This window comes from Mobula hypostoma, chromosome 30, assembly GCF_963921235.1.
Source record: "Mobula hypostoma chromosome 30, sMobHyp1.1, whole genome shotgun sequence".
Lineage (NCBI taxonomy): Eukaryota > Metazoa > Chordata > Chondrichthyes > Myliobatiformes > Myliobatidae > Mobula > Mobula hypostoma.
Window position 1 is genome coordinate 259,286 of NC_086126.1, and position 26,667 is coordinate 285,952.

General features: G+C 46.3%; 1 protein-coding gene across 21 annotated transcripts in view; it reads right to left on the reverse strand.

Moving 5' to 3' along the window:
- Positions 1-26,667, reverse strand: part of LOC134339799 (neurexin-2-like) — a 1,323,723-nt gene that overhangs the window by 97,082 nt on the left and 1,199,974 nt on the right. For all 21 annotated transcript variants that reach the window (XM_063036594.1, XM_063036593.1, XM_063036589.1 and 18 more), the window contains one exon: positions 10,479-10,801. In XM_063036594.1, coding sequence (XP_062892664.1) covers positions 10,479-10,801 — 323 coding nt within the window. The remainder of the gene's footprint in view (positions 1-10,478; positions 10,802-26,667) is intronic.

The window sequence follows — 26,667 nt, forward strand, 5'->3', positions numbered from 1 at the left end:
TATTGAAACTAACAGCATTCTGTAGATATTACACTGTACCACCAGTGCTATAAATTTCACAATGCCTTTCAGTGCTAATAAACCTGACTCTGGTTCAGTTCAACATCTTTAGACAGGCCTGGCAGAACGAAGTTCTACACGTAGCTGGACCTGTTACATTTAATGTCTGTAGAGAAAGGGAAATCAATACCTGCCCAAGTTAAACTGTGACCACAAACTTCTCAGTCAACAATGGACAAGATTGTTGGGAACTTAACCCACACATCCTTCTACTCTGAGGAAGAAAACCTGGGCAACTTTAAGAAGATTCTCTAATGATAACATCACCACAATGTAAAAGTGAAGTAAATCAAGGCTTGTCTAATTTGAATTGAAATTAGACACCAGTGCTCTACAAAAAGCCAGGGACAAGGCCAAGAGGTAGAAGGCATGGCCACTTTGAGGCATTATTTAATGGTAATCTGGGTTTTCTCAGATTTAATATCCGCACTAGATAAGATAATGAAAAACGGAGGTGCAATGAACTGCAGGAAGATAGGATTTTGAGGCAGACTGGGCACACACACTGAATAAAATACCCATGGAGTGTATGTTCATGTTCTTCTGCTGCTGTAGACCTGCCACTTCAAGGTTTGACATGTGTCGCACTCAGAGATGTTCTCCTGTACGCACTGTTGTAACACGTGGTTACTTGAGTTACTGTCGCCTTCCTGTCAGTTTGAACCAGCCTGGCCATTCTCCTCTGACCCCTCTCATTAGAGGAGCATTTTCACTGCCACTCACTAGATGTTTTTTAAATTTTTTCACATCATTCTCTGTAAACTCTAGAGCCTGTTGTTCGTGAAAATCCCAGGAGATCAGCAGTTTCTGAGATACTCAAACCTCCCCGTCTGGCACCAACAATCATTCCACGATCACAAAGTCACTTGGATCACATTTATTCCCCGTTCTGATGCTTGGTCTGAACAAGAGCTGAACCTCTTGACCATGTCTGCATGCTTTTATGCAGTGAGCTGCTGCCTCATGATTGGCTGATTAGATATTTGCCTTAATGAGCAGGTGTACAGGTGTACCTAATAAAGTGGCCATGGAGTATGCTTGTTCTGAAACTTGTGTGCGACGTCTCAAACCACCGATTGGACATTAGTATCAGCTGAACAGAATGATGTGCAAAGAGAAAGATATTAATCTTGAACAAATGTTTTCACCAGCCTCCCTCAGGAAGTTACTTTGAGCAACAGATATCAACACCACCCCCGCCCCCCCACCGACCAATTCTATATCCAAAATCAGTGATCCCAGCCACAACAGCCTTTAAACCAGACAGATGGGAAATCTCAATACAATCATACCACTAGATCATGGTGTCCAACAAGACCATGGATATTTTCACAAAGGTTCTGATGTGACAAGGCAGAAGGCAAGAGTCAGCGTACTACTGGGGGATGACCACCTCCAGCCACAGGAGAGTTACCATTTACAACAGAGTCAGAATCAGGTTTATTGTCACCAGCATATGTGAAACTTGTTGTCTTTGCAGCAACAGTACAATGCAATACATAACAATAAGGAAAAGGGTGTAAATTAAATAAATTAAATAAGTGTAGAAATAAAAATAAAAATTTAGTGAGGTAATGTTTATGGGTTCAATGTCCATTCAGAAATTAGACAGCAGAGGGGAAGAAGCTGTTCCTGAATTGTTGAGGGTACATCTTCAGGCTCCTGTACCACCTTCCTGACGTATGAACTTACACCCAACTGAACTGATTCAGGATAAATGTCCAAAGTTTACAGCTGAAGTTTCAAATTGTCCCTGATGAAGGCTGTGTAAGTTGGACGTGATGAATAATGTCAGTCTGTTGAGAGTCCGGAACAAGGTTTCAGAGAAATCTTACCATTGTGAAGGTGGACAACACAACCATGTCAGAGGGTCCTTGTTGAGTTTTGTCTGAGAGCCAGTGATAATTTTCTAGTCCTCATGAAGGCTCATTGTAAACAGACAATGGGATCACGCACAACAGGGATCGTGAACCAGGGCTGCCTGTATGTTCTCCCCATGACAGGGTGAGATTCTCTGGGTGCTCCGGTTTCATCCCACAATCCGAAGACGCACTGGTTGGTAGGTTAATTGGTCGTTGTAAATTGTCCTGTGATTAGGCCACGATTAAATCGGAGGATTGCTGGGTGGTGCAGCTCAAAGGGTTAGATGAGCCTATTCTGCACTCTCTCTCAATAAATAAAAAAAAAGAAACATAATTGAAAAAAAGAGATTGAATTCCATATCACAGTACCTGAGAAAAGTCAGATAACAACACAATTCCAGCCATATCAGCTTGTGTACTTGAACAGAAGATAGTATCAGTTGTGGATCAAAAGCACATGCCTCCTTGCCTCACACAGAACAGCTGAATGGTTCATATGTAATGTCTAAGGAAGCTTAGAAAAGATAAATTTAGCAAAGTTAATGTTTAGCTAATTTCCTATTCAAGGATTATACAATGTCACAATCAGAGCAAATCTTATACAGGATATCCTGAGGGGGGATGTCCAGTGAGGTCATGTGTATAGAACTCTAAAATAAGAAGGTGGTGAACACTTTGAAGGGATTATACAATAGGTGGCTCTCATTAGTCAGTGGAAATGAGAGCAGCAAGTATGTCAGGAAATCTGAGACAGATATAGGAATAATAAGGTTGTAATGGTAAGTGATTTTAGCTTGACATTGACTGGGTAACCTTAGGGCTAAGGGATTCAATGGGGGGGGGGGCAGAAATGTGCTGTATCCAGAAAATTTTCTGAAGCAATATGTAAATGAGTCTGCTAAAGAAGGTGATATACTCATCCTCCTCTAAGGAAATGAGGACGGCCAAGTGGTTCATGTGTTGGGTCTAGTGACTGTGATTGAGATAGCTATGGACCTCAGGCCCAGATGATGTTACTACGTAATACTACATTGTATTACAATGTTCTGGGTGCTGGGGGATCTCAGAGGATCAGGCAGCATCAATGGACAGTCGATGTTCTGGGTGATGGCCCATTATTAGTGCCGAAAGGAAAGAGGGAGGTGGCCTGTATGAAAGGGTAGCCGAAGGGTTGTAGCAAGAGCTGCTGGATCCAGGTGAGCAGGATGTAGTAGGCAGGAGTCAGCGGAGTGTGGGGATGTAAGAAGTGGGAGGTGGTAGATTGTAGATGGAAGGGCTGAAGGAAATGGAATCCAACAGGAAAGGACAGTTGATCTTAGAATAAAGGGAAGAGGAAATGAGTGGGTGATGGGAAGATGAAGAGAGCTGGAGAGTGGAAAGAGGAGAGGTGATGGGTCTGGTGCTAGGAGGGCAAACAAAGGGGGAATGCAGGAGCAGTTGTTATCGGAAGTTAGTGATGCATTAGAAATGTTGATGCTGTCAGACTGGAGACCGCCCAGGTGGAATGTGAGGTGCTGTTCCCCTAACCTGTGAATAGTCTCAACATGGCAGGGGAGCAGGCTGTGGATGGACATGTCAGGGTGGGAATGGAAAGAATTAAGAATTTTAGACCATAAGATTTAGGAGCAGAAGTAGGCCATTCGGCCCATCGAGTCTGCTCCACCATTCAATCATGGGCTGATCCACTTCATCCATTCATCCCCACTCCCCTGCCTTCACCCCATACCCTTTGATACCCTGGATAATCAAGAACCTATCTATCTCTGCCTTAAATACACCCAATGACTTGGCCTCCACAGCCGCTTGTGACAACAAATTCCACAGATTTACCACCCTCTGACTAAAGTAATTTCTCCGTGTCTCAGTTCTAAAAGGACGTCCTTCAATCCTGAGGTCGTGCCCTCTTGTCCTAGAATCCCCTACCATGGGAAATAACTTTTCCATATCTAATCTGTTTAGGCCTTTTTATCATTTGGAATGTTTCAATGAGACTCCCCCCCTCATTCTCCTGAACTCCAGGGAATACAGCCCAAGAGTTGCCAGACATTCCTCATACAGTAACCCTTTCATTCCTGGAATCATTCTCGTGAATCTTCTCTGAACCCTCTCCAATGTCAGTATATCCTTTCTAAGATAAAGGAACCCAGAACTGCACACAATACTCCAAGTGTGGTCTCACGAGTGCCTTATAGAGCCTCAACATCACATCCCTGCTCTTATATTCCATATCTCTGGAAATGAATGCCAACATTGCATTTGCCTTCAACCGACTCAACCTGCAGGTTAACCTTTAGGACATCTTGCACAAGGACTCCCTTGTCTCTTTGTATCTCTGCATTTTGAATTCTCTCCCCATCTAAATAATAGTCTGCCCATTTATTTCTTCCAGCAAGGTGCATGACCATACACTTTCCAACATTGTATTTCATTTGTCACTTCTTTGCCCATTCCCCTAAACTATCCGAGTCTCTCTGCAGGCTCTCTGTTTCCTCAACACTACCTGCTCCTCCACCTATCTTTGTATTATCGGCAAACTTAACCACAAATCCCTTAATGCTGTAGTTCAAATATTGACATATATCGTAAAAAGTAACGGTCCCAACACCAACCCCTGTGGAACTCCACTGGTAACCAGCAGCCAGCCAGAATAGGATCCCTTTATTCCTGCTCTCTGTTTTCTGCCGGTCAGCCAATGCTCCACCCATGCTAGTAACTTCCCTGTAATCCCATGGGCTCTTATCTTGCTAAGCAGCCTCATGTGTGGCACCTTGTCAAAGGCCTTCTGAAAACCCAAGTACACCACGTCTACTGCATCTCCTTTGTCTACCCTGCTTGTAATTTCCTCAAAGAATTGCAGTAGGTTTGTCAGGCAGGATTTTCCTTTCAGGAAACCACGCTGGCTTTGGCCTATCTTGTCATGTGCTTCCAGGTACTCCGAAATCTCATCCCTAACAATCAATTCCAACAACTTCCCAACCACTGATGTCAGGCCAACAGGTCTATAGTTTCCTTTCTGCTGCCTCCCACCCTTCTTAAATAGCGAGGTAACATTTGCAATTTTCCGGTACAATGCCAGAATCTATCGATTCTTGAAAGATCATTGTTAATGCCTCCGCAATCTCTCCAGCTACTTCCTTCAGAACCAGAGGGTGCATTCCATCAGGTCCAGGAGATTTATCCAACCTCAGACCATTAAGCTTCCTGAGCACCTTCTCAGTCGTAATTTTCACTGCACAAAGCTCACTATCCTGACACTCCTGAATATTTTATATTGCTCCTCACTGTGGAAGACATGAGCAGTATGCCGGAAGTTTAGGAGTGTCACGGGGAAGAAGAAAATGCAGTTGCTATTACTAGGGAGAAGGTGCTTGGAAACTTGACCAGATAGTCTACATCTCAGCATTCTGAAAGAGGTGACTGAAGAGATTGTGGAGACAATAGTAATGATCTTACAAAAATCAATAGATTTTGGAATGGTTGTGGAGGACTGGAAAATTGCAAATGTCACTCCAGTCTTCAAGAAGGAAAAGAGGCAGAAGAAAGGAAATAATCAGCCAGTTAGCCTGACTTCAGAGGTTGAGAAGATACTGGAGTCAATTGTGAAGAATGAGATTTCAGATACTTGGAGGCAGATGATAATTAGGCCATAGTCAGCATGGTTTCCTCAAGGGAAAATCTTGCCTGACAAATCTGTTGGAATTCTTTTAAGAAATAACAAGTAGGATAGACCATGATACAAAGGTAGGTGGACGGGCAGGTAGTGTTGAGGAAGAAGAAAGGCTACAGAAGGACTTAGACAAATTAGGAGAAAGGGCAAAGAAATGGCAGATGAAATACAGTGTCAGGTTGTGTATGGCCATGCACTTTTGTAGTAGAAATAAAAGCATAGACTATTTTCCAAACAGAGAGAAATTCGAAAATCCAAGATGCAAAGGGAATTGAGTCTTTGTGTGGAATACCCTAAAGGTTAACTTGCAGGGTGAGTTAGTGTTGAGGAAGGCAAATGCAATGTTATCATTCATTTCAAAAGAACTAGAATATAAAAGCAAGGATGAAATGTTGAGGCTTTATAAAGCACTGGTAAGACCTCATTTGGAGTATTGTGAGCAGTTATGGGCCCCTTATCTAAGGAGGGATGTGCTGACATTGGAGAGAGTTCAAAGGAGGTTCATGAAAATGATTCCAGGATTGAAAGGCTTATCATATGAGGAGGGTTTGATGCCTTTGGGCCTGTACTTACTGGAATTTAGAAGAATGATGGGGGATCTCATTGAAACATTTCCAATGTTGATAGGTAGAGTGTATGTGGAAAAGATTTTTCCTACAGTGGGCGAGTCTAGGACCAGAGGGCACAACCTCAGAATAGAGGGAGGCCATTTGAAATGGAGATGAGGAGGTATTTCTTCAGCCAGAAGGTGATGAATCTGTGGAACTCAATGCCAAAGGCAGCTGTGGAGGCCAAGTCATTGGGTATATTTAGAGCAGAGGTTGACAGATTTTTGATTAGTCAGGGCACGAAGAGACACGGGGAGAAGGCAGGAGATTGGGGCTGAGAGGGAAATGGATCAGCCATGATGAAATGACAGAGCAGACTCGATGGGCCAAATGGCCTCATTCTGTTCCTGTGTCTTCTGGTCTTAAGTGGAATTAAAATGGCTGGCCACCAAGAACTCCTGGACGTGTGACGGACGTAACAAAGGTTCTCAATGAATTGATCTCCCAATCTTCATTGAGTCTTACCAATGTAAAGGAGGCTGCATGAGGAGCAATGGTGAGTGGGAGGCTTTTAAAAAGGATAGGAGGAATTCAGAGCCAGCACATTCCTGTTAGAGGCTGGCAAATGAGGGAACCTTGGCTGATGAGGGATTAAAGAGGGATGGGTTAGCTGGGATTAAGTAAGAGATGTAGGAGTAGACTTAAAAAGGAAATTAGGGGAGTAAAAAGAGACTCCCTGTTGCATAAGAATACTATAAAGAGCAACAGGGTATTTCAGGAGAGACTAGGATCTTTTATAGATCGGCGTAATAGTCTATCAGAATCAGTTTATGATCACTGGAATGTGATGTGAAATTTGTTAACTTGACATCCAGGAACTTGAAGCTGCTCACTCTCTCCACTTCTGATCCCTCTATGAGAATTGGTATGTGTTCCCTTGCCTTACCCTTCCTAAAGTCCACAATCAGCTCTTTCATCTTACTGACGTTGAGTGCCAGGTTGTTGCCGTGGCACCACTCCACTAGTTGGCATATCTCACTCCTGTACGCCCTCTCGTCACCCCCTGAGATTCTACCAACAATGGTTGTATCATCAGCAAATTTATAGATGGTGTTTGAGCTATGCCTAGCCACACAGTCATATGTATAGAGAGAGTAGAACAGCGGGCTAAGCACACACCCCTGAGGTGCACCGGTGTTGATCGTCAGTGAGGAGGAAATGTTATCACCAATCCACACAGATTGTGGTCTTCCGGTTGGGAGTCAAGGATCCAATTGCACAGGGAGGTCAAAGGCCTAGGTTTTGTAACTTCTCGATCAGGATTGTGGGATAGTATTCTACGTATGAAACTACCAGAAGTGGGCAAATCTGAAATGATTTGCCTGTAGTTATCATAGAGAAAGAGTCTAAGTTCAGAGGTGCAAATGGCGATATCCTGGATCCTATCAACACTACAAAGGACGAGGTGTTGGAGGTCCTAAAACACATAGAGTTGGACAAACCATTAGAACAAGAACAGTCAGATCCTCGGATGTTTGGGAAGCAAGGGAGGAGGAGCTAGGCAGAGACTGTTTTATTTTCATGAGCTACAGATTTGGAATCACGGCCAACCGCTGTGGCACCAGGAATAAGCTGTGGAACCATGAGCCTTACATCAATGATGGGGAAGTTATTGGAAGGGATCCTTTGCAAAGACAAGGATAGATTAGAAGTAGGAGCAACAAAGGAACAGCAGGTGGAATTTCATTCAGACAATTGCAAGGAAATGCACTTTGTAAAATTAAATCAGGCTCGGTCAGACAGGGTGATTTCTAAACACAAAAGATTCTGCAGTTGCTGGAAATCCAGAGCAACACACACAAAAAGCTGGAGGAACTCGGCAGACCGGGTAGCATCTATGGAGGGGAGTAAACAGTCGATGTTTCAGGACAAGACATTCCATCAAGGCTGGAAATGAAGAGGGAATATTTAATGTATTAATGAACAGTGAGACCGAGGGGTACAAGTACACAGTCCCCTGAAAATGTGGACATAGGTAGAGGTGACATGATAAGGGGTAAAATAAAACTGTGTGTGCCATAGGTAGGGCCGATAGACAGTGTCTATTTCCCAAGGTAGGAATGTTTAATAGATTTAAGATGATGGGAAGCAGGGTTAAAGGAAATCTGAAGGGTTCCTTTTTTTTCCCCACACAGAGTGGTTGGTATCTGAAATGAGCAGCCAAAGGAGGAGGCTGTTTACAGCCACCCAGGAGAGAGGCATGGGAGGCATCATGCTCCACCTGAGGCTGCGTGGTACGAGGCATCCCAACTGGAGCAAGTGCTGCCCCCCTCGTGTTCACTCAGCAGAAGACAAGCCATCTTGTGTTTCATGGACTCAGGGTTTTAGAAACATAGAAACCATATATAACCACATAACAATTACAGCACGGAAACACAGAAAACCTGCAGCACAATACAGGCCTTTCGGCCCACAAAGTTGCGCCGAACATGTCCCTACCTTAGAAATTACTAGGGTTACCCATAGCTCTCTATTTTTCTAAGCTCCATGCACCTATTTTTTTGTGTGACTGTATTTTACTGATATCTTATACGTGCTCTTTGTGCCTTGTGACTGTTGGTACTGTGTTTTACAGCTTGGCACCAGAGTAACGCTGTTTTATTTGGCTGTATTCATGGGTATATACGCATTGTTTAATAATACTTAAACTTAAACTTGAATTAATGTAGGCAAGTGGGATCAGAGTGTATAGACACAATGGTCAGCCTAGATTTTGAGGGCCAAACAGCCTGTTTCTCAGCTGTACGACTCCAGCACAATCACGGCCTTCTTTTCCCTTGTGAAACGTGCTTTCGTTTGTGGACCTGCTGTGATAGTGGACAGAACAGAAAGCCTATTGGAACAATGCTAAGAACGTAATAACTGCTGCATCACCCCAGCTCAGATATTGCTATTACCAGTCCGTATCCGTGATGAAGCAGATAGGACAGTTAACGTGATTGTGCTCGCATCCTCCCGGACACATGGCTGACAGTACTGTGCAAAAGTTTCAGGCATACATATATAGCCAGGGTGCCTAAGACATCTGCACAGTACCGTACTTGTCAAGGTGGAACAGAGAGCGAGTTTGTAAATCTTGTGGGAGCAAAGGACATTGGGAATGGTGAGGGTGGAGCGCTGTGGGAGGGGTGTGGGGCGTGACAGAGGAGTGCCAGTGGCAAGGGTGGGGGTTGTGGGTACAGACACACCCAGCCCTGAGACACCAGGCAGGGTCATGTGATTCCAAACAATTGGTTGATTGATCATTACAGAATGTCTCTCTGGTGCTTCCCGCTCCCTCCCCTCTCCCTTCCCCTTTTCCCAACCATGATTCCCCTCTCCCTGCCCCCTTCCCACTCTCAGTCCACAATAGAGACCTATATCAGAATCAGGTTTATCATCTCTCATATAAGCCATGAAATTTGTGTTTTTTTGCAGCAGCACAGTTTAATACATAAGATTACTACAACACATGCAAACATCTTAGGCACCCGAACTATATATGTACACCGAGCTTCAGGCTGCGCCCGTATCCCACAGGACACCAGCTGTGGAGGAGTGACAAATGTGGCACCTGTGGGAAGCCCTCTCTGCCCACAGAGGTGCCAGGTTCACGCCCCACCCCAGGATAAAACCCTCGGCCTCGGTTCTAGTGCCTTGTCAGAGGTGCGGATATCCGAGGTGTAAAACTAAAGTCCTGCCTGTCCGGAGTGAATACACATGACTGCACAGAACCTGACCCTGGAAGGTTGTGTTTATTCTTAAACCAGCATCACCAGACAACACCTAATCCAGTCATCACCTCTTTAAGTTGATCTTGCTGTGCACAATCTTACCTGCTTCATGACATTAACCACATTACAAATACTTCCCCACCTCGGTAACATTTGGGGGCGAACTGTTCCCAGGGAAACGCAAACATGTCTTCCTAATGTCACGCACCTTGGGATGGTCCAGTTTTCTCCTCGTCTTACCCAGACCAAACATCCACACAATCCCGAATGCAAGGAGTGGAGACAGAGAGGGAACAGGTAGCCCATAAACACTGAGAAACCCACAATCTAGTGAGAGCAGGTTGCCCACTGGGGGACGGTTTGAACACACAGAGTTCGAGATGGGTGGACGTCCTTCCTAACTCTACCTCAGCAGCCATGCAAATGAATGCGTGGGCTATCATCGTGAAGAGGAGCTGGATGTCAGTGGAAGAGCATGACTGGGACCCGTTTGAGTACTGCTGATCGTTCTGGGTACCGACCACCAGAAGGCCCCACCCCAGCTCCATGGGCTGCATCCCCAGCTCACCTGAGTGATCCTGTCGTTCATGGTGGGCGACCTGCCTCTCCGTGTAGTGGTGGTGGCCATGGTAGTGGTGGTTTCCATGATGGTGGTGGACATGTCCGCCAGCAGCGTGGTTGCCGTGGTCTCCGTGGTGATGACCGAGGGCACCTCCCCCACCAGCCGTAGGTTACCCTCCACCTTGACATTGGGGTCGCTCTCGGCCGCCAAGGTCAGCACCTTCAAGCCGTTGTAGTAGAGGCCCGCCACCTGGCCTTGGAAAGGGCGGCCGTAGTCCTTCCCTCCAATTCGGATGGAGGCCTGGCTGTTGAAGATAGTCAGCTGTCGGCCTGGAAGAACAAAAGAGCAAAGATCTGTGTCGTAACTCAGAGAGGGGCAGGGATTAAGTAGCGCGTGGTCACTCACTGACCCGGCACAAACCACCCTTGCTCCCGTTGTCAGCTTCTGCACCCAGGGAGAGGTGGTGAGGTGGGGCCCTTGCAATCAGAATAAAACCCGCCAGTACGGCTGCTGCCACTGGATCTCCGTCTCCCCCTGCTGGAGGAATGCAGTCCCCGCACGGATGGGGAGGTCCCCGCAGAGATGTTCCAGATCTCCTGTTCCACCACTGGCTGTCCAGGACCTTCGCTCCAGAATTCCCTCCCTGAATCTCTCTGCCAGTCAGCTCCAAACCTCCCTCACCTCACCAGCATCTCCCACCACCCAAAGGGACAAGTACGAAACATCTCGGGAAGTGTCACCATGTCGCGATGCAAGTTTGAGGTTCAGACGCCAAACCGAAGGTCAAAGGGATGTCTCATCCTGGGGGCACAGATACACCACTCAGTCCATTGAATTTGCTCCCCCATTCTACCCCTCTCCACTCCTTTCCCCCCAGATCCAGCAGTTGGTTCAACCCTGATCTCTGTGCCCTTCTGGGGTATCTCAGTTCCGGATCCAGGCTGGTGCTCCATGAGCAGTACTAAGGCCCTGTGGTACTGTCAGAGGCCCTGCCTACCCTCAGCCCACAGCCACAACAGGACGAACAGGGGAATTGAACCCAGTGTCCTGTCTAATACTTCTGCTCCAAATAGCCAATGTGATATTAGATGCTTGAGTTTTTTTTTTCTCCCTCTCTTTCCACCACTGTCCAGGGCCAGTATGCCCTTTGCTGTGTGCAAGTTTCTTACTTATTGAGATACAGCATAGAGTAGACCTGCCTGGACCTTCCAGCACATCACCCAGCAATCCCCTAATTTTCTGTCTCAGCCTGTGACTCAGAAGCAGTGTGTTCCTGGACTCAGAGTCCAATGTACTATGAAATCCGTCCATTTAAAGAGCAGAGGAAACGGAATGTGAACAAAAACAGCCCAACTTCTTTCAAACTGTACAGCATGGGTTTTGTTTTTGCTAGGAATGCAGGCAGTATAACGTAGACTGCCGCTTTAATTGCTGATAGGTACAAGGCGCTCACATGTGAAGAAGCCAATCAGATCACTCTGCCTTGGACTGCCAGAGTCACTCTCTGCAGCCTTTTGTTAAGGGCCTGTAGCTCAACCTCACTCGAAACCCTTTTGCCAAGATGAATCATCCAGAGCTCTATCCAGCTCAGTATCTTCATCCTTTATGGCCCAGAGTGAGGAGCAACTCCCAACAGTTCACTGTTCCAAATGGGAACGAAGGTAACCATGGGGCTGTTAACCCAATATCTGTTGCAAGGAAAACGTTGGAAAATATTGCTGAAAAATTCATAGCAGGGCATGTAGAAAAAAAAACTGTAGTAAAGTTGGGCAACACACATAAAAGTTGATGGTGAACGCAGCAGGCCAGGCAGCATCTCTCAGAAGAGGTATAGTCAACGTTTCGGGCTGAGACCCTTCGTCAGGACTAACTGAAAGAAGAGCTAGTAAGAGATTGTCCTGACGAGGGGTCTTGGCCCAAAACGCCGACTGTACCTCTTCCTGGAGATGCTGCCTGGCCTGCTGTGTTCACCAGCAACTTTTATGTGTGTTGCTTGAAATTCCAGCATTTGCAGATTTCCTCGTGTTTTTAGTGAAGTTGGTGTGGTTTAGTGAACAAGAAATCAACTTTGGGCTTGCACAACTAGGACTACTGTCCAATAGCAGCAGAGACCATGGTTCATTCCTAACCTCAGGCACTTCCTGGTCGATTTTTGAAGTTCAAAGTAAACTGATTATCCAAGTATTTATACATCGCCATGTACTACCTTAAGATTCATTTCATTTTCTTGTAGGCATTCACAGGAAACAAAGAACTACAATCGGATTTATGAATATCAGACTGCAGAAGCAAGCCATTTGGCCCATCGAGTCTGCTCTGCCATTGCATCCTGGTAGATATATTATCCCTCATTCTCCTGCCTCCTCTCTTGACTAACCAAGAACCTATTGACCTCCACCTTATATATACCCAATGACTTGCCCTCCAGAGGCATCCGGGGCAATGAATTCCACAGATTCACCACATTCCGGCTGAAGAAATTCCTTCTCATCTCCGTTCTGAATGGATGTCTCTCCATTCTGAGGCTGCACACTCTGGCCCTAGACACTCCCACTATAGGAAACATGCTCTCCTCATCCACTCCATCTAGGCCTTTTAATATTCGATAGGGTTCAATGAGATCCTCCCTCATTCTTCTAAACTCCAGTCAGTACAGACCCAGAGCCATCAAACACTCCTCATACGTTAACCCTTTCATTCCCAGAATCATTCTCATGAACCTCCTCTGGGCCCTCTCCAATGCCAGCACAACACTTCTTCGATATGAGGCCCAAACAGTTCACAATACTCCAAGTGCGGCCTGACCAATGCCTTACAAAGCTACAGCATCACATCCTTGCTTTTATTTTCTAGTCCTGTATAAAAGAATGGTGACTTTGCATTTGCCTTCCTCACCACTGACTCAACCTGTAAGTTAACCTTCAGAGAATCCTGCACAAGGACTCCCAAGTCTCTATGCACCTTAAACTTTAAACAATAGTCAACACCTTCATTCCTTCTACCAAACTGGATGACCATATATTTTCATGCACTATATCCATCTGCCACTTCGAAGTCCTTCTGTAGCCTCCCTGCTCCCTCAACACTATCTGCCCCCACCAATCTTTCTATCATCTATATTATGTAAAAAGCAGCTGTCCCAAGCTTGACCCTTCAGCACACCACTAGTCACTGGCAGCAAATCAGGGTAGGCCCCCTTTATTCCCACTCTTTGCCAAGCTTCTATCCAGTATCTTTCCTGTAATACAAGGGGTCTTAGTTTGTTCAGCAGCATCGTGTGCGGCACCTTGTCAAAGGCCTTCTGAAAATCGGAGTACACAGCATCCACCAATCCTCCTCTGTCTGTCCTGCTCATTATTTCTTCAAAGGCCTCTACCAGATTTGTCAGGCAAGGTTTCCCATAAGGAACCCATGCTGACACTGGCCGACTTAATCATGCAGCTCCAAGTACCGAAACCTCATCCTTAATACAGATCTCCAAACTTTTCCTAACCATTAAGGACAGCCTAACCGTCCTATAATTTCCTATCTTCTCCCTCTCTCCCTTCTTAGAGTGTGGAGTGACATTTGCAATTTTCCATTCCTCTGAAACCATTCCAGAATCTAGTGATTCTTGAAAGATCATTACTAATGCCTCCACAATCTCTTCAGCTATCCCTTTCAGAACCCTGGGGTGTAGTCCATCTGGTCCAGGTGACTGATCTACCTTCAGACCTTTCAGTTCCCATAACAAATAACCATTCTGCAAAGGAAGACAAATTATGCAAATGATGAAAAATAGGTAGGTCAAATGTGATGGCAGGATATAGTATTAATGGTAAGACTCTTGGCAGTGTGGAGGATCAGAGGGATCTTGGGGTCCGAGTCCATAGGACGCTCAAAGCTGCTACACAGGTTGACTGTGTGGTTAAGAAGGCATATGGTGCATTGGCCTTCATCAATCATGGGATTGAGTTTAAGAGTGGAGAGGTAATGTTGCAGCTATATAGGACCCTGGTCAGACCCCACTTGGAGTACTGTGCTCAGTTCTGGTCACGTCACTGTAGGAAGGATGTGGAAACCATAGAAAGGGTGCAGAAGAGATTTACAAGAATGTTGCCTGGGTTGGGAGAGCATGCCCAATGAGAATAGGTTGAGTGAACTCGGCCTTTTCTCCTTGGAGCGACCGAGGATGAGAGGTGACTTGATAGGGGTGTATAAGATGATGAGAGGCATTGATCGTGTGGATAGTCAGAGGCTTTTTCCCCAGGGCTGAAATGGCTAGCACAAGTGGGCATAGTTTTAAGGTGCTTGGAAGTAGGTACAGAGGAGATGTCAGGGGTAAGTTTTTTACACAGAGAGTGGTGAGTATGTGGAATGGGCTGCCGGCAATGGTGGTGGAGGCGGAAACAATAGGGTCTTTTAAGAGACTCCTGGATGGCTACATGGAGCTTAGAAAAATAGAGGGCTATGGGTGAAGCCTAGGTAGTTCTAAGGTGGGGACATGTTTGGCACAGCTTTGTGGGCCGAAGGGCCTGTATTGTGCTGTAGGTTTTCTATGTTTCTAATACTGGAAACATGAGTTGTCAGGTCCTTGAAAGTGAGTCTGTAGGTTGTGGGATCAGTTTAGATTTGCGGTGAGTGAATGAAGTTATCCACGCTGGTTCAGGAGCCTAATGTACAAGAGTTTGCACTGGAGTTGAGGCCAGAATGATCATCTGGCCTGATGTGTCGACTGTTTATTCCATTCAGCCTGACCTGCTGAGTAATTCCAGCATTTTGTGTGTGTTGCAGGTGGTGTAGGGGTAACAAGGGTAAAAGACAGGGAACAGGGGGTAGGAATATATGGGAATACATAGGGATACACTCAGTGGCCACTTGACTAGATACCTCCTGTAACTAATAAAGTGGTCACTGCGTGTACATTTGTGGTCTTCTGCTGCTGCAGGTCATCCACTTTAAGTTTTTACGTGTTGTGCGTTCAGAGAAGCTCTTCTGCACACCACTGTTGTAACGTGTGGTCATTTGAGTTACTGTCACCTTCCTGTCAGTTTGAACCAGTCTGGCCATTCTCCTCTGACCTCTCTCATTAACAAGGTGTTTTCACCCACAGAACTGCCTCTCACTGGATGTTTTTGTTTTGTTTTTCACACCATTCTCGGTGACCTCTTGAGACTGTTGTGCGTGAAAATCCCAGGAGATCAGCAGTTTCTGACATACTCAAACCACCCCTTCTGGCACCAATAGTCATCACACAGTCAAATTTCCCCCATTCTGATGTTTGGTCTGAACAACAACTGAACCTCTTGGTCACGCCTGTGTGTTTTTATGCATTGAGTTGCTACCACATGATTGGCTGATTAGATATTTGCATTAATGAGTGTAGACGTGTCATTTTCTGTTTGACCAGAGATACAGGTGGTGTTATACAGGAATTGCTCTCCAAAATCTTCTTAATCGCCGAAGTCAGCCTAACTGGCCTATAGTACTGGTGGAACATTTCTCTTTTCAGAGGGACTTTGAATACTTTCAGAGGATGGGGAAGGCAGAGTCTTTGAAGGAACAAGCAGGGAACAATGCTTTGAAGCTGAGAGAAGAAGAAATTACTTCTGCCGGTGGGTGGTAAATCAGTGGAATTTGTTACCGCAGGTGTTTGTGAAAGCCAATTTATTAGCTGTTTCATAGGCAGAGGCCAGGTTCAGGAATAGTTATTATCCCACAACCATCAGGCTCCTGAACCGGTATGGATAACTTCACTCACCCCAACACTGAACTGATTCCATGACCTACAGACTCACTTTCAAGGTCTGAATGATTTGTCTTCTTTTGCACATTGGTTGATTTGTCAGACTAGGTCTGCGTATGGATTTGTTGTAAATTCGATTGCATTGCTTTGTTCTACTGTGAGTGCATGCAAGAAAATGAATCTCAAGGGAGTATATGGTAACATGCATACTCTGGTAATAAATCTACCTTGACATTGATTTTGATAGGTTCTTGATTAGTAAGGGGGGGTCAAGGGTTACAGGGGAAAGCTAGGAGAATGGTAGAGGGGCTGAATGGCCTGAATCTGCTGCTCTGAGTGATGGTTATATGGGTGAAGTGTCCCTGCTGGCAGAAATAATGTGGAGTTGAGATTAGATTGAATGGAGGAGGAGTCTTACGAGGTCAAGTCTGGCTTATTGCTGGTCCTAACACCATACCTTTGCATGTGATCCCCTTTCATCCTTCTAAATTCCAGTGTATACAAGCCCAGTCGCTCCAATCTTTCGACATATGACAGTCCCGCCATTCCGGGAATTAACCTCTGGGGACCTTCCCCGGGAGCAGTGCTGCCTCCTGGCTTCACCCATGAGTTGCTCTATCCTCGTTCTGTTCTCCCTTTCCGAGAGAAAACTCTCTCTCTCTCTCTCGCCCTCCCACCTTCCCTCTCAGACATATGCACAATCTCTCCCTCTTCCTTACACACTCTCTCCACCCTCTCTCTTTCACTTTCTCTCTGATCACCTCTGTCAAGTACCTTTAATACTGCAATGCAATCTGCTCCACACGTTCAGCAGTAGTCTTTACAAGCTCTCCTCATCGCTCAACTTTTAAAACTCACTAACATCTTGCAGTCAAATGGAGCCGCCTTGCTTTAGATTTCAACCAATGAGCTGCATTGTGGCAGAAAATGCCGGGTTGTCAGAGTGAATCTGATTGGTTAGAGACAGAGGCTGTCATTGGCTCGGGCAAATAAATTCACTCTGAGGGCCACAATGGCAGTTGGGTCCAATCACGAATCAACGTGGAATAAACGGACCAGTCTCAGGCCACTCGGCCCCTCTGCTTTGTGTCAGTATTTCTGCTTCATGCTAGGTTGATGCATGACTTTATCTCCATGGTTCTACTAGCAGCTTATTGAGACAATGGGACATCTGGGTCATGTGGAACATTATCTCCATGGCTGCTGCTTGACCTGATGAATTTCTCCAGAGAGTCCTGCTTGTATTTCTGATTTCCAGTACTTGTAATTTGTGACAGAGGTGATGTTGCTGGGGTTACAAAGCAGAGAGGTGCAGTAACAGTACCACTGCTGGGTGTACTTTAAATTCCCTCAAACCGAGGCTCTAGAAACCCCTCCATTAATCTCCTCCCCATTGGTGGCTCTACCTTCAACCCCCTCAGACCAAGGCTCAGGAATTCCCTCCGTTAATCTTCTCCCCACTCATGGCTGTACCTTCAACTCCCTCAGACCAAGGCTCTAGAACTCCCTCTGTTAATCTTCTCCCCACTGGTGGCTGTATCTGCAACTCCCTCAGACCGAGGCTCAGGAATTCCCTCCGTTAATCTCCTCCCCACTCATGGCTGTATCTTCAACTCCCTCAGACCGAGGCTCAGGAATTCCCTCCATTAATCTCCTCCCCATTGGTGGTTGTACTTTCAACTCCCTCAGACTGAGGCTCAGGGATTCCCTCCGTTAATCTCCCCTGTGCTACAAAGCCACTGAAAACCTGTCTGTTTATTTGATAAAGACCTCTATTCAGCACCTGGGACATTTTATTACCTCAGGACTGTTATATAAATGTATGTAATTGTTGCTGCTTTTCAGTTTCTCCACGAGGCCTCTGCGCTGTAAGAGACTGATGGGCTCTGTGAGGCAGGAATGTTGACTACAGTAAGTGCTGCATTATACACGGCCTTTATCGCTCTGGCCCATTGCTGATCTCCACTCATTACAGCCACCGTGCCTGCATCACATCCCATTTGTTAGAGCAGAGATGAGACAATGCGAGGTAAGTGGACAAGCTGGCAGAGTGCTTCTTAACGGCAACTAACCTGTGCCATGCTCAGAATTAAATTTCTTCCTCACTATCTAACCTGTGCAATGTGTCTAAAGAACCAATTATTGTCTGGGAGTAGAATGTAATGCATGGTGTTGCCAAAGGCAGACTGAGCATCAGGTAGTGACTGAATCACCGCGGACTTGCTTGACTGAGTGCTTACCTCCCCTCCGTTCAGTTGTTCAAAATAAATGACCACATGGGAAAGGAGCAGGAGGCCATCAGCTGGTGCTTTGTTATTCAGTAAGGCCTCTCACCTGAACTTTGTACTCTGGATGTCCCTGCAATCCCCAAATCAGCCTGAATGTCCTCTGTCACTGAGCCTGCCCTGGCCTCAGTGTGACGGTATTGACAGCATCCTGAGGAGGCACTGCCCAGGAAGGCAGCATCCAATGCACAGGACCCTCGCCACCTGGAACATGCCCTCTTCTCATTACTGTCATCGGGAAGGAGGAACAGGAGCCTGAAGACCCACACTCAATGACTTAGCGACAGCTTCCTCCCCTCCACCATCAGATTTCTGAACGGACAATAAGCACTTCCTTTCTGTTGTACTATTTGTTTCAGTGATTTATAGTAACAAACTATATGTGTTCGTCCATCGTCGATGTCGATAAGGACCTTGACACCATTTTGATAGTGTCGAGACTAGCCTGTGATTTGGATTTAAGTGAGGGAGAGTTGCCTCATTCTCTCTTCCCAATTCCCATCTGGAGCCAGTGGCAAGACAGAGTCTAGACGGCTGGAGATGGGACGAGGCGCAGTGGATGACCAGGACGTCTTCTGTGTCTTGTCCTGCTCTACACGTTCCACGACGCTTGCAGAGACCGTCTTCTTGACTGTTGGACCTTCCATGGGTTTCGTCCGCTCAATCCACCGGAGTCTGTCTTCACATGCTGGGATAGACAGCTCCCGATCTCACCGAGGGTTTGAGACCCGTCGGCTACCCTCACCTGGTTTAGCCGGCTTGTCGAAGCCGTTGCCCGGGGTGTGGCTGCTGTCGCATGCAAACAGCTAACGGGGAGCCACAGGTGAGAGTTGAGTGCCAGGTGGGGACCAAAGGTGGACAAACCACCTTGAAAAGGACGTGACATGTTCCCCCACCAGAGGTGCTACCCCTCCCTGACGCCCCACACTGTAATAAACTGTGCTGCTGGCACAAACCACAGATTTCACGTCATCTAAGTCTTTGAAAATAAACCAGATTCCGGATTCTGCATTCTGAGAATTCCAGAAATTTGACTCTTTCTATCTCCACCCTAAATCCATTTGAAGGTGAGAGGGGAAAGATCAGAGGAGATGTGTGCTGGGTGCCTAGAATGTTCTGCCAAGGGTGGTGGTGGTGGTGGATACGATTGATGTGTTTAAGAGGCTCTAAGACAGACACATGAATGTACAGGGAATGATGGGAGATGGGCATTGTATAGACAAAGGGTTAGATTAGGTGGGTATCTGATTACTAATTTAATGAGGTTTGGCATGATATTGTGGGCTGAAGGGCCTGTTCCTGTGCTGTACTATTCTCTGTACTTGTCTCTATGCTAAATGTTGGACCCCTTCTCCCTCAGACTGTCCCCCCCGGGAAAACAGCCCTTCAGCACCCCCATGCCGACGGTCCCTGTCTGAATTGTCCCTCGCATCCTGTCAGTCACCATCAAAGTCCTCTCATTCACCGGACGAATCCTGTATTGGCTAAACACAGAAGTTGGCGGTTCGTTCCAGTAGCGAACTGTGCCAATATTCTTCAGCAAGGTTCCGTCTCTCTGATCAGCCCCTGACTTCCTGCACCAGGGCTGTGGAGCATTTCCGGAAGAACCTATCTCCGTTGCCTTGTCCCCTTTCTCCTGCCACTCATTACCTGACATGTCAACCCTTCTCACGAGAGGTTCTGCAGACACTGGAAATCCAGAGCATCACACACACAAGATGCTGGAGGAACCCAGCAGGTCAGGAGGAGAATAAACAGTTGACATTTTGGGCTGGAAAGGAAGGATCAGTCCTGATGAGGGTCTCGGCCCACAACGTTGACCCCTTGTTAATGTGTGCATGTCAATCCTTCGAAGAAAGCAGACAAATACCGATTGGTCGAATGCCATTTCAATCAAACACCTTTGGTTTTGGCAGCATGTTCGCAGCTAAAATCGAAAGAGAGTATTTGATAAACAGGGTCCTTTTCTGCTATTGAGATCCTGGGCCTGAGGAAATGGTATTGAGCAGATTAATCCAATGCCCCAAGACTAGGACCAACCTGGAGGGTTGGCCACATTGAGGAAGCAGGTGACCACCTGCCAGCTGGGGGTGGCATCGGTGATGCGTCCTTTGCTCAGCAGTCACTGATCTGCTCTCAGTCAGGATGTAAAGGCACTTGGAACGAGTGGTATCAGGTGGCGGGGTGGGGGGGAAGAATCAGGAAATAGGAGAGACACAGGAGGAAATTGGCTGAGAATAGACTGGCAACAGGCAGGAAGGAGACCCTGGCATTGGGATACACTCCGAGAACAAATGAGGTGGCACCTGTTGTTCAGGTACCAAGAAGGCCCAGGTAATGGGGGCGGTGTGGACATCTGCAAATGGAGTGACCACGGTTCGGGAGGTGGGCAGGCTGGTGTGGTTCCCCTCACAGGAGAGACAGTCAAGAGGGAGAATTGCCTGAAGCACTCAAAGCTGTGAAGATGGCTAAGCGGGTAAAGAAAGAGGAATTGTGCCCTCAGAAGGTTTAGTGACCAGAGAACCTCTGATTGAAGGGGTTCAATAAAAACCAAGGGGGTGGGCCTTGCGGACGGCTGTTTCTCAAAACGGAGATGTGGAGAAATTTCTAAAGCCAGAGGGTGAATTTGTGCAATTTGTTGCCACATGCAGCTGTGGAGGCCAGGACTTTGGGTGTATCTAAGGCAGAGTGATAGGGTCTGATTGGACATCGCATCAAAGGGTATGGGGAGAAGGCCAGGAACTGGAGTTGGAGGAAGCGTTAAAAAAAAAGGATCAGCCATGATTGAATGACGGAGCAGACTCGATGGCCTAATTCTGCTCCCGTGCCTATGGTCTTATGTTCTAAGTGGGCTTCTCTAGCAGCCACTGGATATATTTAAAGTTGAGGTTGCTGGGTTCTTGATTAATCGGTTCATCAAAGATTACAGGGGGAAGGCAGGAGAATGGAGTTGAGAGGGTTAATAAATCAGCCATGATGGAGCAGAATAGCCTAATTCTGCTCCTATGTCTTATAGAGCATAGAAACAGGCCCTTTGGCTCATCTAGTCCATGCTGAAACCATTTAAACTGCCTACTCCCATCAACCTACACCTGGAGCATAGCCCTCCATATTTTTACCATCCATGTACCTGTACAAACTTTGCTTAAACATTGAAATTGAGCTTGCATGCACCACTTGTGCTGGCAGCTCATTCCACACTCTCACCACCCTCGGAGTGAAGAAGCTTCTCCTCACGTTCCCCTTAAAATTCTCACCTTTCACCCTTAACCCATGACCTCTGGTTGCAGTTCCACCCAGCCTCAGTGGAAAAAAGCCTGCTAGCATTTACACTATCTTTGTCCCTCATAATTTTGTGCACCTCTATCAAATCTCCTCTCAATCTTCTACATTCTAAAGAATACAGTCCAAACCTATTCAATCTTTCCTTATAGCTCAGGGCTTCCAGACCCGTCAACAAAAATTTTCTCTGTACTCTTTCAACCTTGTTTACATCTTTCCTGTAGGTAGGTGACCAAAACTGCACACAATACTCCAAATTAGTCCTCACCAACGTCTTATACAACTTCAAAATAACATCCCCTCCTGTACTCAGTACATTGATTTATGAAGGCCAATAGGCCAAAAGCTTTCTTTATGACCCTATCAATCTGCAATGCCACTTTCAATGAATTATGAGTCTGTATTCCTGGATTCCTTTGTTCTACTACACTCCTTCATGCCCCACCACTCACCGTGTAAGATCTACCTTGATTGGTTCCACTGAAGTGCAAAACCTCACACTTGTCTGCATTAAATCCAGCCCATTTTTCCAGCTCATGCAGATCCCTCTGCTAGCCATGATAGCCGTCTTCACTGTTCACTACAGCCCCAATCTTGGTGTCATCTGCAAATTTGCTGATCGAGTTAACCACATTAGCACCTAGATCATTGATATAAATGACAAACAACAAACAACAATGGACCCAAAACCGATTCCTACGGCACACCACTAGTCACAGACTTTCAGTTAGAGAGGCAACCTTCTACTAGCACTCTCTGGTTTCTCCCACAAAGCCAATGTCTAATTCAATTTACTACCTCATCTTGAATGCTGAGCGACTGAACCTTCTTGACCAGTCTCCCATGCGAGACCTTGCCAACTGCCTTACTAAAGTCCATGTAGACAACATCCACTGCCTTGCCTTCATCCACTTTCCTGGTAATTTACACAGAAACGTAGAAAACCTGCAGCAAAATACAAGCCCTTCGGCCCATGATACCATGCCGAACATGTACTTATTTCAGAAATTACCTAGGATTACCCATAGCCCTCTATTTTTCTAAGGGGCATGTACCTATCCAGGAGTCTCTTAAAAGACCCTATCGTATCCGCCTCCACGACCATCGCCGGCAGCCCATTCCACACACTCACCACTCTCTGCGTAAAAAACTTGCCCCTGACATCTCCTCTGTACCTACTTCCAAGCACCTTAAACCTGTGTCCTCTTGTAGCAACTATTTCAGTCCTGGGAAAAAGCCTCTGACTATTCCCACAATCAATACCTCTCATCATCTTATACATCTCTATCAGGTCACCTCTCATCCTCTGCCGCTCCAAGAAGAAAAGGTCAAGTTCACTCAATCTATTCTCATAAGACATGCTCCCCAATCCAGGCAACATCCTTGTAAATCTCCTCTGCACCCTTTCTATGGCTTCCACATCCTTCCTGTAGTGAGGCAACCAGAACTGAGCACAGTACTCCAAGTGGGGTCTGACCAGGGTCCTATATAGCTGCAACATTACCTCTCGGCTCCTAAATTCAGTCCCATGGTTGATGAAGGCCAACGTGCCATATGCCTTCTTAACCACAGAGTCAACCTGCGCAGCAGATTTGAGTGTCCTATGGACTCGGAACCCAGGATCCCTCTGATCCTCCACACTGCCAAGAGTCTTACCATTAATACTACATTCTGCCATCATATTTGACCTACCAAAATGAACCACTTCACACTTATCTGGGTTGATCTCCATCTGCCACTTCTCAGCCCAGTTTTGCATCTTACTGATGTCCCGCTGTATACTCTGACAGCCCTCCACACTATCCACAACACCTCCAATCTTTGTGTCATCAGCAAACTTACTAACCCAACCCTCCACTTCCTCATCCGGGTCATTTATAAAAATCACGAAGAGTAGGGGTCCCAGAACAGATCCCTGAGGCACACCACTGGTCACCGACCTCCATGCAGAATATGACCCATCTACAACCACTCTTTGCCTTCTGTGGGCAAGCCAACTTCATTGAAAAACTCTGTAAAATTTGTTAGACATGATCTACCATGCACAAAGCCATGCTGATTATCCTTATTCAGCTCATTTCTAACCAAACACTTATATATCTGATCCCTTAGAATACCTTCAAGTAACTTTCCCACAACTGATGTCAGACTCACTGGCCTAATGGTTTTCATGGTGTCTGTTTAGAGCTTATTTTAAACAGCGGAACAACATTGGCTACCCTCCAATCCTCTCGTACCTCTCCTGCCACTAAGGATGATTTAAATATCTCTGCTAGGGTCCCAGCAATTTCTGCATTTGCCTCCTGTAGGGTCTGAGGGAACACCGTGTCAGGCCCTGGGGATTTGTCCGCCCTGATTTGCCTCAGGGTAACAAACACCTCCTCCTCTGTAATCTGTACAGGATCCATGAAGTTGATACTCCTTTGCCTCACTTCCATAGGCTCTATATCCATCTCCTGAGTAAATACAGATGTAAAGATCTCCCCCATCGGTTTTGGCTCCACTCATGGATTACTGTTCTGGTGTTCCAGAGGATCAATTTTGTCCCTTGCAATCCTTTTGCTCTTAACCTACCTGCGGAATTCCTTAGGATTCTCCTTCACCTTGTCTGTTAGAGCAACTTCATACCTTCTTTTAGCCTTCCTGATTTCTTTCTTCAGTGTTCTCTTGCATTCATGCTCTTATAGTCTGTGGGTGAGATTTTTACTATGTTGCCTTGAAGGCAGATACAAAATTTGGCTTCAAAAAGCAATGAGATAAATCCTAACAAGGGGCACCAACTAATTTGTTCTTTGATAGGGTCAGCCTAGAGTTAATGGGCTGAATGGCCTCCTACAACTTTATGACTTGTGGGAGGGAGCCATCTTGGGGTGGGGGTGGAGGGGCAAGATTAGTTCCTGTGGGAAAAGACGGATTAAACAATCGGGTGTCTTGTCCAATGGTGGAGGGACGTATCCTCAGGTAGAATCAGTGAATGAAAGCCTTGTAGAAGGTCAGAATAGGGTAATTCTTTGGGGATGTGATGACTATATTCTCTTTTCCCCCGGACAGATTCTGACTGAGCCTTGATAAGAGCACAGAGCAGTTGCCTCGGGGCAGTCTCAGGAAGCATGGTGAGGGGGTTCACAGGAACGCTGTGGGGGGACAGGTAAAATTGACATTGTCCTTGGCCAGCAGGGAAGGCCAAGAGATGGAGAAAACCATACAGGCTTCCAAGTGGAGGAGCTGCCTGCTGTTAGTCAGCTCAGTGTTCAAGGAAATTAGATTAAGATGGAGATGCAAGACACCGTAGATGCTGGAAAATGGAACAACACACAAAACATTGGAGGAGCTCAGCATCGGTGGGAGTATATGGACAGTTGATGCTTCACATCCAGACCCTTCATCGGGACTCCTTAAGAGCCCTTATATTTCAGCATTGGTATGAAAGCAGATGCAGAGATTTTCCTTTTATACCGAGAGGTGTTGTGACTTTGGAAGCAAGAATATTGATGATGGAAATGATTAGAGTAGTGAGATTAATTCATTAGTTCCGAATTAACTGGCACAGCACAATGGGCTGAATGGCCTCTTTATGTAGGGCATGGCTTCAAACTGGAATAAGCAAGAAGGGATGGTCTCCTCACACAAGAGTCCAGCAGCACTGCAGCACAGTGATTGCTACACTCCCTCATTTAACAAGTTGAACAAGTTGGGTCTTTATTCTTTGGAGCGTAGAAGGTTGAGGGGGGACTTGATAGAGGTGTTTTAAATTATGAGAGGGATTGATAGAGTTGATGTGGATAGGCTTTTTCCATCGAGAGTGGGGGAGATTCAAACAAGAGGACATGAGTTGAAAGTTAAAGGGCAAAAGTTTAGGGGTAACATGAGGGGGAACTTTACTCAGAGAGTGGTGGCCGTGCCGAACGAGCTTCCAGCAGAAGTGGTTGAGGCAGGTTCGATGTTGTCGTTTAAAGTTAAATCGGACAGTTATATGGACAGGAAAGGAATGGAGGGTTATGGGCTGAGTGCAGGTCAGTGGGACTAGGTGAGAGTAAGAGTTCGGCACGGACTAGAAGGGCCGAGATGGCCTGTTTCCGTGCTGTAATTGTTATATGTTTATATGGTTATATGGTTAACCATGGCTCTTCACAAGCCAGCTCTCCTTTCTTCTATTGTCCTCCCCCATTGAGTGACCCTCTGAAGCACTGCAGCACCGAGGCACTGACGCAGTCCGGTGTCCTCCCCATACCTAGGCACTGGAGGTAAGCTTACAGTCCAACCCTACCCACCTTCGATCAGTTTGCCAAGTGTCATACAAGAGAAAATTAAACACTGGATCACTTGCATGCCAAGGTTAAAGATGCGTACAGCTCCACAGATCTCCTTCCACTTGGTTCACCTGGTTCACCTCCTGCCCTTGTATAAACCCAAAGTACAACAGCAGCTAGCTACCACCAAGATAATGGTTTCCAGAGGCCATCGAGCATGAAGGGCCTCTTTGAGGTTACTGACTGGAATGTGCTTTGTGAAACATATGGGGAGGACATTAACGGACTTACTGACTGCATCACTGGCTACTTCAACTTCTGTGCGGACACTGTAATACCATCAAGGACTATTCACTGCTTCCCAAGCAACAAACCATGGGTCACCAGTGATCTAAAGGCTCTTTTCAACCACAAAAAGGAAGCGTTTAGATCAGGAGACAGGGAGGAAATGAAACATGTGCGGAGGGAGCTAAAGGAGAAGATCAAGGTGGCTAAAGAGGAATACAGGAGAGAGCTGGAGAACAAGCTTGGACAGAGTAGCACACAGGACGTATTGAGAGGGATGAAGAACATCACTGGCTTCAATCAGAGCTTCTAGAGCCTTGGAATACTGGACTGAAAGTGTTGTCTTTGAATGCACGCAGTAAGAGGAA